We start from the raw sequence: 15149 nt of genomic DNA on the forward strand, positions 1-15149 counted from the left end.
AGCACCACCAATTTTGCTAATCAGTCTTTCAATTAAAAAATATGACATTAAAGGAATTAAATGTACCCCAAACCCTGTTTTTAAAAAGTGGCCCTGTAAGATCAGCACACAGACTGCTGCCTGCAGTACAGGTAGAGGCGGGGAAAAAAGTTAGGGTGTATTCACACCAGTAAAGTTCGCTAGTTCACTTGCTTTGGTTCGGACCAAATACAATGTTGATTTTTTTGGGGGGGGGTTTGTTTGGTGTGGTTTGCTTTCACACAGCCCTTTTTTAAAGTGAACCAAAACCACACGTGTGCTAAGGTCATCCATTCATTGGACAGAAATTCGAACCATAGAGTTCGTTTGGAACCGGACAGAGACCACCTCTTCAGCTGAGTCTCGGTAAGGTTGTTTGGTACGCACCCGAGTGGGATTGTTGTATTCACACCTGCCCAAAAGATCTGGACCAAGGGGGGAAACAAACTTGAGTTCGATTCAATGGAACCAAACAAGATGGATGTGAATACACCCTTAGACACAAAGACTGTGTTAGGATCTGCTCTTATAGACCTGAGAGTGACTCCACCAGCTGGAAAACAGTACGAACCATGTTTGTTGTGTGAAGAGACTCTGTAATGTGTATGAGAGTATGTGTGTGTGTGAGTCCGTGATCTCCAGTGGGGACGGAAATGAGACAGCAGTGTGTGGGGGAAGAGCAGAGACGCCTCCTCCACAGCTAATTAACTTCATGCTTGATGGCTTTGGTGGGTCCACAAAGTTTTTCTTCTTCGAGAGTAGATTTACCTCACATTCAACAGTTGCGAGGATCCCGGCTCTGATTCTGCTCTGTCATAAAATGTCTAGACAAGAAAACATTGGAAAGAAGAGAGTGGTGCATGAAACTAATTGAGCGAATGACTAAATTATCTACTGGGACACAACACTTGTGTTTTTAATAGAATGTTCTGTCTATTTATGAGATGATAATTAAAGCCGAACTCAGACTACAGGAGTTTTTAAATCTTAATTAATAGTGAAATCTGGTTGCATCGTAAGGAGAATCTCCACAGATTTTCTTCTTTCAAATGTCAAACCTGCACACACTACAAGATTTGAAAATTGTTTCGCATCACACACTACAAGGTATTCTTAAGATTATAATGCCAGATGTAGCACCTCACGTGATCTCACGGGGTGTAGATGTATACAAAATACATATTGTGTTGCAGCAACTTGCTGAAGACATTATATAAGGAGACATTATAAAGGCAGTCCTGTTGATCCCAAAATTCGACCAGCCGTTCCTCCATCTCCGTTGTACAGCTGCTTGTTTCACGGTCACTTCCGTCAATCCTAAATATCAAACATGTTTGATATTGTCAGGGCGGCCCCGATGTGTCCGTGAGTAGATCGGGGGTTCAAGATTTGATCTGTAAACGCCTCACATTTCTAGATAATCTGTGCCGAATATCAGAACCGACCAATGCCCTCGATTTTTTTTCTCCGAATGTCGGGAGGGGCAAATCAGGCATAAATTGGGCTGAAAATCAGATTCATAGAATTCCAACAAATGAATGCTAGGTTTCATGTTTTAGTTAATACTTAAAATATATTTATTTGTATTATGTAGTCTACATCCATCTGTTTTTTTATATTTCTTAAAAGCTGGACTGACTGTTTTCTATTTGTGTGTTGACACAGATTGACAAGACTGATGACAAGTCTCTGGAGGAGCGAGGGCGCATCATGATCTCTCTGAAGTACAGCTCTCAGAAGTCTGGCTTAGTGGTTGGCATCATCCGCTGTGCCCATCTCGCTGCAATGGATGCCAATGGCTTCTCTGACCCCTATGTTAAAACGTAATTCATACCTCTATTTATCATCTGTCTTTTCACTGCTCTGTATGCTGAAATTTCACTTGTAAAACAAGTTCTTTTCTGCACCAAAAGCACAACACAGCTGTTCATGCGCAGAGGTACTAAAATAATCGGAATCCACATTGATTTAGTGAAAACGTACGTTTTGTGGAACAGTAGATCCGTGCATATAGGAGTATGTAAATTACAGATATCAAAGGAAATCCAGCTTCCTGTTGCTGGATTTAGTTATGCTAGTCGACTCAAATCTGTGGTATAACAATTAGACACAACGTTTTCATGCAGTGAAGTCAAAATACATTGACGTTTTTCTAAAACTTACAAATAATGTGCTACAGATTTTCCTTAACCTAGATATACCACACGACCCTGATGATAATTACGAGTTTAAAAATATGACCCTTCTATTTTCCTAACCTTTTGTAAAGGTCTGTCACAGTTTAAAGTCGTGATAAAAGTTGGTTCTATCCAATCCGGTTGTGGATTGATTTTGAGATGTGGGCATTGCACACACGTCCTTCGAATGAGACGTTAAACTAAATCCTGGCCAAACTCCCTCCATTGGCCCTTGCCAATCTCCTGATAATCCCCATCCACTGAACTGGCTCTATCACCCTCTCTCCTCTCCACCTATAGCTGGTGTGTGGTGAGCGCACTGGCGCCGTTGTACCGTCGCATCATCCCAGTGTTCGCTGCACACTGCGAGTGGTTGAGGAGAGACAGTAGTACATATAAAAGCGCTATATAAATGCCTCATTCATTCATTCATTCATTCACTCATACGTCACCGGGTGCCTGGTTTCTTAACCGGGAGAAAACTCAAGACTACAATTGATACGTTTCAGGGAGTTCAGAAACAGTGTTTACTGATATTGACTTTGTGTTTTGTAACTTTGCAGACAGTTTTCATGCTCAAACAGCAAGATTACACACTAAAGAAAGTTGAAAATGTAAAAAAGCATAATAGGACCCCTTAAAAAAATAGTAAAACATTAAACCTGTTCACAGATTAATCATGCAAAATAAGAACAATAAAATACATTTTAAAAATAGGGTGAATTTTGATGTTGACTTTAAGATGCTGATGTGTCATTCCACATGAGTGAGCTTTTGAACAAGGCACTTAACGCCAAAAATCAATTTAGCATTAAGGCACTGTGGATAAAAGTGTTTGCTAAATGATTACTGACAATGTCTATGTATGTGCACAGGTATGTTAATAAGTAAACCTTTAGCACGTCTATTCATCCATGCCAAACACAAGCATTTATGTCAACGGTTGATACCAGTGCAGTCATGAGCTTCGAATTCTGTCTTTGATATGGAGAAATGCAAATCTCGAGGTATTTTGAGGCCTGGAATGTGTTGGTTTAAACGAAGTAATGATCTCTGCTTCACCACACAAAGCGATTTGAGCTCTCAACTCCCTCACTTCCTGAATCAAAGCATTTATTGAGGGATTATAGCAGTCGGCACTATGTTTTTGTTTCTTACATCTGCAACCATTGGTCAATTTCAACAGCTTGATTCTGTCTCTACAAAAGCTTTGAATACGAAATGATTCATTTGTTGTTTCTGCTCCTGCAAATCTTGTGTATTTGTGTCATTATTTCGTCTCCGTCTGCTATTTTCGAATCATTGTGTCGTTCCTGTTTTTCCCGTCTATGCACAAAGCAGTCTTTCCGGATTGATAGCAGTCGACGAGGTTCACCTTTTTGGGAAGGAAATGAGTGTTCGTTTTTATATAGAGAAAGAGAACTGACTATAGAGACAGTGTAACAGGAGCAAATGTCAGGAGCTCCAGGAAAACTGTTACAATAAGAGGGAAGCGAGTTTCACTTTTACCTTAAATGTCTACGGACATCTCTGTTACATCTTGAACACGATTTATTTCAGTTTTTTAGTCTTATTTAACAGATCCCTAGATGATAAAATAAATGAGAGGGAATTTCTATTATTGCTTTTACAATATTAGACAGGCTGTGATTATGAGGCGGCCGAGTTCACGGCCTGGATCTTCTTTAATCAGTCTATTGGCTGTCTGCTTATCTGGTGGTCTTTGGTAAAGAGCAAAGGACCCTCATTAAGAAGACTCACAGGGATAGAGCCACAAAGAGACATTTAATGACCTCGAAGTCAGGTTTTTTTTGTTTTTTTAAGTGAATCATTCATTTATTTAAGAAAGCTCCTAGAGCAAATGGTGGAAATATCCTGCGATGAACCTTATGTATCCTTTCATGGCTTTTTCATTCAGCTCTCTAAATTGTATATATAAGAGCTGCAATGCCCTCTGGTGGTCATATTGACTTGTTGCATATGACAACATCATTCTGCATGTTTTCACGTGTGCCAGTTTTACTGCCTGTGCATCAAGAGTAAGCCGGTGCCAAATTAGTAGAAAGACAACTTAACCCAAAGGGAACGACATGATCACACTAAATGCATCTTTCTTTCAATATCACCAATGTATTTCAGGTATCTCAAGCCAGATGAGAACAAAAAATCAAAGCACAAGACAACTGTCAAGAAGAAGACCCTCAACCCCGAATTCAATGAAGTAAGATTAACCTGACCAATGCCTGATTGTCTAATGCACAGTTGTGTTTGTAATTGCTAATTCCATTCTTCTATGATAGGAGTTTTTCTATGAGATCAAATACGCTGACCTCAGTAAAAAGACCCTGGAGGTGACCGTTTGGGACTATGACATCGGCAAATCCAACGATTTCATTGGTAGGACCTATTTACTGTACAGGTCTTGTTAAACTTACATTAATCTTTCATTTTTATTTTATTAATTTTATGCTATATTTGTATTTTTTGTTTTCACGGTTTGTGGTGAATTGTATGTTACTGCCAAAGGTTACATAGTCCCAGGGCTCAGCAGTAAAGATTTTTTTCTGCTTGTCTGGTCAGGCCAGAAGTTTCTACTTGCTCTGACCCAATTTATATGAACTTAAATTTATATTTCTAATTTGAAATGTCTTATTGTAAATGCAGTAATTTTTACATTTACGTTTTATTTTAAAAAATTGTACAAAATATTATAGACAAATGTATACTATAATTATACAGTAAAGTTCAAGATGGCAAAAATTATTTTGCTAAACATTACCGCTAATAAATGTTGACATACAAGGAAAAACATTACTGATTGGTTTATTTTCAACCCATTCATACTGATCAAAGCCATTCTTGCAATTTCAACAAAGCTTCATCTGTGTCAGCCAGCTAGTTCACTATATCCACTTGACAAGTTTAACAAGTTGACAAGCTGAATTAGTAAGCAGATGTGTGCATGAATTTTGCACCCTTGAAGGGCACTTCAGGATGGGGGCGTTCCGAATGAAAGTGATCGACTGAATCCCTTTACGAAGGGCGCTTCCACAAGTCTGTTAGCGAAGCGAACATGCGACGGTAACTTCAAAGAAGTCATTTTATCGCTCATGGTCATGTGAATCAGGGTGGCGAGTCTTTCCGATTCATTTTATGGCGGCAGAGTTCGAGTTAACAAATAAACAGGATCATTCAGTTACACATATTTTTGTCATTCATCCAAAGTAGGTTTAAATAAGTTTCATAGATAAGAAAGGTGTTCAGCAATAGATGTGTTACTGCCTGCAGGGTCCAAACAAGAGACGGCAAAGTTGAGAGCAGAGAGGGAACATATGCAAACACACACACATATATAGCATATTTTAAAAACTCTATTTATTTGCAACAATTATATAAGTGAAAAGTGTGACAGGTGAAGGCCAATATGGTACCCCATACTTGGAATTTGTCCTCTGCATTTAACCCATCAAAGTTAGTGCACGCACATTAGGAGTAGTGAACACACACAGTGTGTGAGCAGTGGGCAGTTCACTCTAAACATTAGACCCCAAAACAAGACAAGATAGAACTGCATATTGTTTACATTAACTCAAATATAAAATGCATGTTGTTTGAACAGCTTATTGACACCATGCTATATTGTCATGATAATATTTCAGGTTATGGTAATGAGGAAATAGTTGTCTTAAATTGCTTCCTTCACAAAGTGTGTTTAAAACGGCTACATTAAACACGCAAGTGCCAACTGGCCTGAAACTGAAACTTTCCTTACAGTTGAGGCCTGAGTCCCACGGGAAACTTCTGACCTTTGGTTGTTTTTGGCTGTTTTAATGAACTTTTCCACCTTTTCTCCAGGTGGAGTCTCTTTAGGTATAAATGCCAACGGTGAGAGGCTAAAACACTGGTTTGACTGTCTGAAAAACAAGGACAAGAAAATCGAGCGCTGGCACACGTTAACCAATGAACTCCCTGGTTCGGGGTACAATGACTGAAATTACCGTCCCGTTCCTACATGATGTCGATATGAAGCCCAGCAGCCTGTAATGGATAGATCAACACTCCAGCGGTCCACTGATTTAGAGATGGGTGCCAGTATCTGACCCCAACTAACACACCTGCTCCATCTCTTGTACTCGTCCTGGTGTTGAGCTTGCAGTCTGATTGTGTGGCTTGATGTGGCTTTTGGGCTTATATAAGGGTCTTTAATCAACCTGTGTTTGTACAACCTCATTGAAAATGGAGAGATATTGTTCCCACAGCCAACAAGAGACCCGTTCCTGTCTTCGAATACTTAACCACACTCTACTGCTCTCTTTCTCCATTTTCTTGGCTATCTCTGAGGTTTTATGTGTATTCAAGAATGCTGTTTACAGATGTTAACTCTCAGTAAATGTATTATTATGCGTATGCATCATGGCAGCAAATGGGCTCTGAAAATACAATTTTCAAAACAAGGCAGAACTGCATATTGTTTACATCTAGAATACAGTCTAAAACCTTTCTGAGGCCAGGGCATAAACTGTAAACTGATGATTGAGAGGATTATATTTGTCAGTGGAGGTTAAAAAATTCATACAATTTAAAAAAGTTTTTACTTCCCCCGTCTATTACAAAATGCTAGAATATTTTCTTTTTTTTTTTATTAAATTGAATGACCTCCTAGTTAGTATACTTTGTGCCCTCACTGCAAATGGACATTAAGAAATCACACAGCAGAGTTTCTGAATCCCTGTTTACACAGAGGAAACACAAAGGCACAATACTAGAATTGAAGACCAAGGATTATGGACCGCTTTCATCAGGAGGTTTATACAACTCTTGCTTGACCATTAATTATTGATTTTCAGATGAAACACTGTGCCCAAGCCCAATCCATACATAACATCTTTTATTCTAAAGTCTGTAAATCAAAAAATGGACTTGACAAACTTTTACGAGTTACTATTGTTTTAAGATGTATTAATAGCATGTTTATCTTATTCTTCCTTTGTGCATTTTAAAGATGACTTAATATATTTTTTTAAATGCCTGTTTCTTTTAATTTTGTGCATTTCATCAAGTTGTGTTATTTTATGACATTAAAATATAACCAGTGTTCTTATTTTAACCTTTCTGTATTATTGCATATTTAGCATGCCGTTGGTGGGTTTTGTAGATATTATATTACTGTATGTTTGACAAAATGTTTTTTTTTGTTTGTTTGTTTTCTTTCAAATTACCAGTAGAATTTGTTTTTGTTGTTGTTTTTTCAATTTAAGGGAAACTCTACATTGGAGATCAGACTTCTGTATAAGTTTGTTTTCCGCCACAGAATAAAACATTTTAAAAGGTAATTGCGTCTTTTTATCCCACAATTCCGATAATTAATTTTTTCACGCAATTGCAATTCTGGAAAAAAGAAGTCCGAATTGTGAAATTAAATCACAATTATCTTTTTTTTTTTAAATTTTGCATTCAGTGGCAGAAACAAGCTTCCGTAGACTTCAGATGTTGGCCGTTAGTTTAAACGTATTGAAACTCCTGTATACACAGCCCTACGGTGTGTGTTCACCAAATGAGCGACCTTATCGCTCTCTGACGACGTTCATTGTGCAAGCCACTCCTGTGACATTTTTGTAATCTTTTTGCTTTTGTATAAAAACTCGATGGCATAAAAATGCATGCAATGTTCTTGGGCTGTCATTAAAATAACTTTGCTTCATGTTTGATACTGCTGTTCTTCTCTGTAAAAAGACAGTTCCTGCTCTCAGATGCTACAAGAATGTCAGCCTTCCTTTTCAGACCGTTTTTGTACTTTTGAACGCTATCGCATTGCCCGTCAGGTTGCTCCATTGACTGGACATGTGACTGCATGTTACAAAAAAATAAATCTTGTCTTGTTTTGATCATTTTTAACTCTCAGGCAATTGTTTGCATATTATAGTGGTTCTCTGATGAAGTCGATATATTTCTCCTCCTGGTTCACCTTAATCTTGCACCGAATGGCCGAATTATCGTGCCTTTTCTTTTGTAACCGTGTGTTTTTGCACTGCTCACTTTACAAAGATTCCTAGATTGATATTAGCTTTTAAAATGGAAACAATATGGCATGAGTTATATTCTTGTCTGTGTTACACTGTTAAAACATTGTCTCTTGGAATATGCCTCTTAAAGACACACTATGTGGGTATCCTTACACTGTGTGATCGTGCCGTGATGGCAGAGGTGGAGGACGCCCGTATAACTTCAGATTCTGGCATCCGGTAGTGCTAAACGTTCAAACTAACAAAAGAAACCGATTGGCTCAGTTTTCTCCCTTAATCACGGTACAACTTAAATTGCTCATGCATTCTTTGAATATGTTTATTTAAAGCATATTTATAAGATCGTTGTGGGTTAGTCAACAACGTATAGTGAAAATATCACGAACCACCTGAAAGCATCAAGAGTTTCAGTATAATGTCATTATCAAGTGCCGTCAGACACCAGAATCTGTATTTTACTTTTATTTTTTGTCCAACTTCAAAGTATTATATCTAGAGTGTGTTTTTTACTATGGCAAATGATATTTGCTATTTACATGTTCAGAACTGGAAACCCATATCAAATAAACACCTGAAAATGAGTTCAACTCTTTTTGTCTTGGAGATTAATATCAAACTGGAAATAAACGGTGCCCTTGGAACTCTGTTTTAAAAAAACAGAATATTGAATACAAATGATTAAACAAAACGAATAATGTTAGGAATGCTTTATTGTTTCATTAACTGATTTTAGTTGTTCTAAAAACGTCACATTACCTTTTTTTTCCCCATCCTTATGAAACAATGCTTTTAAAAATTGGAATTAATGATCTGCAAGAGCCAATGGCTATGAACTTTAACCTTTGAACCCTCGACAAGTACAGACAGCTGCTGTTCCTCACTGTTCTGTGGCCTGGTTGAGCTGATGGGTCTGATAACTCAACCGCTTCACCAAGTGTAGTAAGCCTAGTCTCTGGGCATCATCTACAGGCCTGTTGTTCAACCTGTCTCTTTGCTGTTATTTCAGAGAAGATTGAAGTAGTGTCATTTTTAATCATTAAAATACAAAGAGATAGAGGGTGCGTTCACACTTGGAATTTTTCGTTCGATTAAAACGAACCCTGGTGCGCACCAAACAAGCGGACAGAGATCTCGCTTCCAAACAAACCAAAAACAGGACATGATGTCACAAGATGCGACCTTAAAAAGGACAGAATGCTCAAGCATGACTTGTTTTTTCTCATCATACTCTCAATTTTGCCCATCATCACAGTTCGGCACAGGAATCAGAACCACGCAGACCTTCTTGCAGCAGATCTTCATTTGAGTGTGTGACGGAGGGATTCCTGACGCTGTTGTGCACATTTTATAAACTCTTCACGAGTTCTCAGCTGGTCAAAATACCATCATATGTAGGCTAACAAACCAAGTGAACTGAACTACAAGTGTGAACACACCCAGAGTGATGCTTTTATATCCTTACAGTACCAAGAGTGAAAAGTTTGAACACATCTGGCTTTCTCATGAACTAAAAAACCTTTTGATCGAAAGGCTTTTAATGTTTGGAGACAGAATAAATTGTACCTACTTACTACTTTCCCAACAAAATAAAATTAAAATTGCATTTAATTTTGTTGATGTGAGTTTAACAGAAGAGTGAAAAGTAGTCTAAAAAGTGCCCAGCATATTTGGGAACTGCCTCAAGACTAATGGAAAAGCATCCCAGCATGCACCTCATGAGACAAAGAACAGTGTGCAGAGGTGTGATCAAGCCACAGGGTGGCAACTTTACAAACAAAATTTTTTTTTTATATAGTTTTGATGACTTGCTATTGGGATGCACCGATATGAAAAATTTTGGCCGATAACCGATAATACTTTATATCTGACATCCGATAACCCATAATCTAAATCCAACTTTTTATATCATTTTTGAGAGCCTGATTACAAAATTCTCACCATTAAAATGTTGCAAGCACACAATTATAATGTTCTCATCATAATTTAATGTAGCCTATATGACAGACTTGCGCTGCCCTTAACTGTATTTTCCTTTTTGAAGGGATTTCAATCATATTTCAAGCAATTCAAAACCATCATGGTGAACAGTGCGCATCTGAAATGTCTCAGCGGAAGTAAAAAAATAATCCATTATTATTTACCGACTGCCAAATTTTCTTTTGGGCTGATAACATTAAAAATGAACATATATCCACCGGTACCCATATGGTGGCTGATATGTCATGCATCCCTACTTAGTATAGGAACTAGTATATACCCCTACTTACATAGCAATAATAATAAAAAATGATGTGTGTCCAAACTCTTGGCAGATAAACAATTGCTTCTAAATCCTTTGTGTCCATACCTCAAGATCGGATCCATTGCTGATACAGAACTTCACCATTTCAGGTTGATCTTTGCACACCGCCTATTAAAACAAATGAAGGAAGATGAGCCGAGCTTAAATGCTCTTCATTCATAGGAACAAACTTTACCTAACATTTCTGAGAAACCCTCACCACATGTAAGGGAGTTCGACCGTGAACATCAGAAACATTCAAACTGACTCCAGCCGCCTTCAACACCTCCATCTGTTCTGTGTCTCCAAGAGATGTGAGACTGAAAAGCACAATCCAAATCCATTTAAGACTACAATTATTGCTATATAGTTAAGCTATAACATATTCGGCACGTCAGTCTGATACCTTTTATCAAGTGCCCTCTTTTGTATAAAAACTTAAATCCCACTTACTAGCACATCTCAGCTCCAAGTTCCTCTGAGGATTTTTCCAAACATGCCCCCGCTGAAACTAGTAACTTCACCACCACCAGACTCCTATTGATTTAAAAGTTGAATCAGTAAATGTGGATATGCAACAGGGTATGGAAATTAATGGAGGCTTGGGGCAAAAATGTCACAATTAAACAATCTATTGTCTGTCAGGATTAAAGTGAAATTTGATGATGAATAAAAAGTGTCAACTGCAGCATAACATTTAGATCTGCACACGCAGCATCAGTTTTGTTAGTTTGTTTGCCGCATTGAGCATTAAAACTCATTATACATTAAAAAAACATGTTTCTATATAGCTTATGAATGCAATGACAAATCAGAGGAGTTTAGATAGTCACAGCTGAAAAGGCCGTTTTGATCATTGCCCACTTTCCTGTATTCTCATATCTTAAACAACCAAGTGCAGATACTATGCAAGAGATTCATTTTGTAGTGTAGACAGCTTCATTTATTGTAACGAGAGTTTTTGAGAGAGTGCTTAAACACACGCTAGACTAAAGACATGGACTGCGTCAGTGTTTTTTGCTCTCTTTCTGTATATAATTTATTCCCAGACCCATTTTGAATAAAAGTTTTGTATTTCAAGCTAAAACAACCAATATGAAGCCTTGATTTAGAACCTTGAACTAATTTGCAATAAAAAAATTTGTCTGTGTGGCCAGAATATGAAGTGCCATTTCCCCTTAACACAATAACATTTTAATGTATTCCATTAGTCCATATTAATCATCATTCCCAGGGGTGTACATAACTGGTGCGCATGGCAAGCATGGTCAAAATAAACGATGCGCAGCAGAAAACATAGAGGGAGGCGCTTTTGAGTACCAACGTTTTTGGGGGCAGGGACACATTTACTCACTGGAGTAGGAGTTTTCTCTATCTCTGGTAAGATAGTAATCATGATGATAAGTGTGTTTATTAATTATTAGCAGTTGATACATGATCCGTAGATACCAGGCTCCACGGTTTGGCGCACATGCAATTTGAGGATTAACTGCTAAGTTTAACCATCACAGAGTGAAAGTTGATTATTTGGACGTGTTTTGTCTTGCAAATGTACACATTCAAATGATTTTAAACGCAGAAGAAGAACGCTCGTGCGCTGTTATCTGTGCGCAAAGCTGAAGCGCACGCATGCAGAGAGAGAGAGAGAGAGAGAGAGAGAAAGAGAGAGGCGTGTTTCAGACAGCACCAAAAATTGATTCCTCTTTCGCTTTTACTTGCACTTCAACGGACACACACACACAAAATTGTCAAAATACCCGTATATTCTCTCGGTTGTGTCATAAGTGAACAGTTGAGAAAGAAACCAGACGTGTGTCAGTATGTTCGGTCTGTGCATGCGGTGTTAAAGTGACAGCAACCTAATATTCCTGCTGTTTTCTGTGTAAAAAAGTGAGGGGAGCAGTCAGGAGGAAAGTGATGATGACAGCTTGAAGGATAAGTGTGTCGCGTAAAGTGTCATCTCCAGGTGCTCCCTTGAGAACCAGACCAAAAAGTTATGTGCAGTCCTGATTATTACAATAACAAAAGAAAAAATCAACAATAATAAGTATGATTTTATCATAAAATTGAACCCCAACCATGTAATGAGTTCCTGTTAAATATTATAATTTATATAGACTATTTTATTTAGGCAATTGTAGTGTAAATACATGAGCAGCATTAAACAGTCTGTGTAAATAAACATGCCGTGTCATAAGCAGCTCCTGTTCCACCTTTGCAGTGTAAAGATGGCTTCTGTTGATGTTGATAATGTTATTGTTATAGTATTCTGAGTGATTGAAGTAATTGGCCAAACTTAAGTGTCTGACATAAATGACAACACAGATGCATTTAATAAGGTAATCCTAAAAAATGCCTGTACAGAGGTAAAAACACCCCTGTAAATCAATTCCAGGGGGCAAATATTGCTCCCTAATGGAAAAGATCATTTTTGACCCTGGGTTGCAATGTATATCCAGTAAGAAGCACACAAATGTGACGAGTACTTGGCGTGTATGGCATCTCGAAGTGGAGTTATTCCATCACAGTCAACGGCATTCACGTCTGCTCCCTGCTGCAGCAAGAAGCGAACAGTGCCTTCGTAGCCCTCTCCTGCTGCCACATGTAAAGGTGTCCGGCGTCGCTCATCACCACATGAGACATCAGCACCCTATAAGATAAGTGCAACAATACACAACACATTTAGGGTAGGTGTACAACTATTTAAAAATGAGTCTTCGTGTATTTCTACACCCACTGTAAACGCTTCTTTGTGAGCTTTGGTTAGAGGTGCATGAAGACCTCTTTGTGCAATTCATTTGTTTGAATGTGATAACTTCCTTTAATAAGCCTTAATCTGACCAGGTTCTTCTGCCCTCTAAAATTACTCACAAATCCTTTGACAGTTTGGCAATCTCTATTCAGTTCTCGCAAATGGTTGTTTACATGTTTTCAAAAAAAGTAGCTGTTTGGAATTAAAGTGCTGGACTCTTGCATTGTCAATACAAGATCATTCTTGACCAAATATTGATGCACCTCTTGATGGAAATAACATCACAACATATATTTCCATCAAGAAGTGCATCAGTTTTTTTGTCGAGATCTTGTATTGACAATGCAAGAGTCCAGCACTCTGTAAAGTCTCCTCCAGCACATCCCAAAGACTTTCAATGAATTTAAGGCCTGGACTCAGAGAAGCCGATTCATGTGTGAAAATGATGATTCATGCTCCCTCCAAACCATTCTTTCACAATTTGAGCCTGATGAATATTGACGTTGTCCTCCTGGAATATGGCCATGATGCATGGTTGGCCATGGCCATGATGCAACCTACATGGTTGTTTAAGAAATGAAAAGCTACACACTCCATTAATTAGGATTAGAGGAACTGTATAACATATAACATGCTAGAAGCTTAATAATCACAGCAATAATGATTCAATCAGACTATTTTCTCCATTTAAATCCAAACAGTGACCTTTTTAGGCCAGGAAGTGTATAAAGTGGCCAAAAGTGATGTCCAGCCTGGGAAAATTGACATCTTCACCTTTTATTCAAATATTATTACAAATTTTAAAACTTACATTCTTATTATGCCAATTAGACCTAAACTAACTAGGCCCTACCTGTTAATTTCTCACCTTGAAGACACTCTGCAATCTCCCTATACGTATACTGCTGATACGAATAAGTAGTATAAATAGTAGAGTAGTAAAGATGTATATTTGGTCTTATTTGTAGTGATAATACTGAATAGTGCCGACCAAACTGCAGAATGGAGAAGATGCAGGTTATAACTAACTTAGCTTGGAAATCCAGACCCAAACCCGAAAGATTAAGGCAAATTCAAATTGTGCCCTCGCGAGAACTGTGGATTTCCAGGGTAAATTATCACAGCTTCATTTTGGGAACAAATTTTGATCCGGTTTAAAACGGGACTAACACTGAAGTGACAGAGAGAAACTTAACAAGAAAAGAGCTAAAATAAAAAAAGAGTAGACCTTGTACATCAGACTAGTAACGTTAAATACATGATTAACGTTACAACTATATTTCCACAGTACCTCTCGAAGATGTTCCTCCAGGCCGAGATAATCCTCTTCTACAGCCGAGGAGTTCAACAGATTAGGGGAAAGAGCAAGCTGGCACGTTTTCATCTCCTAGTTAAAAGAACGTAACGTTAATCTGAGAATTGTGACCAGTTATTTGATGACGCAATCAAGCTTTTAACTTATTTTACAAACGGCTAAATGTCACCATGCATCTAGTGATTCTAACCCTGACTTGCTAGCAACTTAATTGTTAATCTATTATATATTATTTAATAATTCTTAACTTAATTATTAAATTCAGCATACTAGCTAGCTCGTTTGTTCGAGCCAATTAACGTTACTTTCGTTTTAACACTAACCGTCCTGACGTTTTCCGTCCCAAGCCAGCCGAGGCGTAGAGAAGTTGCTAAAGCAGACCAATAACTATACTCTTCAACAGGGATCTTTTTTCTTGAAAACCGAACCCCCATAATAAAAAGAAAATATGCCAAATACACAGGTTTATTGGTCAAGAGTACTTTGATGTAACTTTCGTGAATATAATGGCGCTAAAATTAGTGCGTGAGGTCACGTGACGTATGTCTCGCTTTTCCAAAATAATAATAATAATAATAATAGT

At 37.9% G+C, this 15149-nt stretch overlaps 2 protein-coding genes across 3 annotated transcripts in view; one reads left to right on the forward strand and one right to left on the reverse strand.

Annotated features, from left to right (window-relative positions):
• Positions 1-8805, forward strand: part of LOC143715001 (double C2-like domain-containing protein beta) — a 92984-nt gene extending 84179 nt beyond the window's left edge. For both annotated transcript variants that reach the window (XM_077206570.1, XM_077206572.1), the window contains 4 exons: positions 1684-1841; positions 4335-4416; positions 4496-4592; positions 6051-8805. In XM_077206570.1, coding sequence (XP_077062685.1) covers positions 1684-1841; positions 4335-4416; positions 4496-4592; positions 6051-6187 — 474 coding nt within the window. In that variant the 3' untranslated portion in view covers positions 6188-8805. The remainder of the gene's footprint in view (positions 1-1683; positions 1842-4334; positions 4417-4495; positions 4593-6050) is intronic.
• Positions 8806-8910: 105 nt separating this feature from the next.
• Positions 8911-15115, reverse strand: LOC143715007 (L-asparaginase). Its single transcript, XM_077206580.1, has 7 exons — positions 14890-15115; positions 14543-14638; positions 12986-13149; positions 10953-11036; positions 10720-10819; positions 10566-10628; positions 8911-9212 (listed from the first exon to the last, which is right to left on the reverse strand). The coding sequence occupies exons 1-7, from the start codon at positions 14998-15000 to the stop codon at positions 9096-9098; spliced, it is 735 nt and encodes a 244-aa protein (XP_077062695.1). The 5' UTR covers positions 15001-15115; the 3' UTR covers positions 8911-9095.
• Between the last annotated feature and the right edge of the window lie 34 nt (positions 15116-15149).

Source organism: Siphateles boraxobius, unplaced genomic scaffold (genome assembly GCF_051911475.1).
Source record: "Siphateles boraxobius isolate OS27281-9 unplaced genomic scaffold, OSU_SipBor_1 56, whole genome shotgun sequence".
Classification (NCBI taxonomy): domain Eukaryota; kingdom Metazoa; phylum Chordata; class Actinopteri; order Cypriniformes; family Leuciscidae; genus Siphateles; species Siphateles boraxobius.

What these genes read in the sequence shown, in the direction of transcription:
- LOC143715007 (XM_077206580.1), bottom strand. Translation starts at nt 15,000, where the DNA reads ATGGGGGTTCGGTTTTCAAGAAAAAAGATCCCTGTTGAAGAGTATAGT. An exon ending in GGACGGAAAACGTCAGGACG is followed by an intron (nt 14,639 to 14,889) that starts GTTAGTGTTAAA and finishes TCTTTTAACTAG; the next exon opens with GAGATGAAAACGTGCCAGCT. An exon ending in GTCGAACTCCCTTACATGTG is followed by an intron (nt 10,629 to 10,719) that starts GTGAGGGTTTCT and finishes TTGTTTTAATAG; the next exon opens with GCGGTGTGCAAAGATCAACC.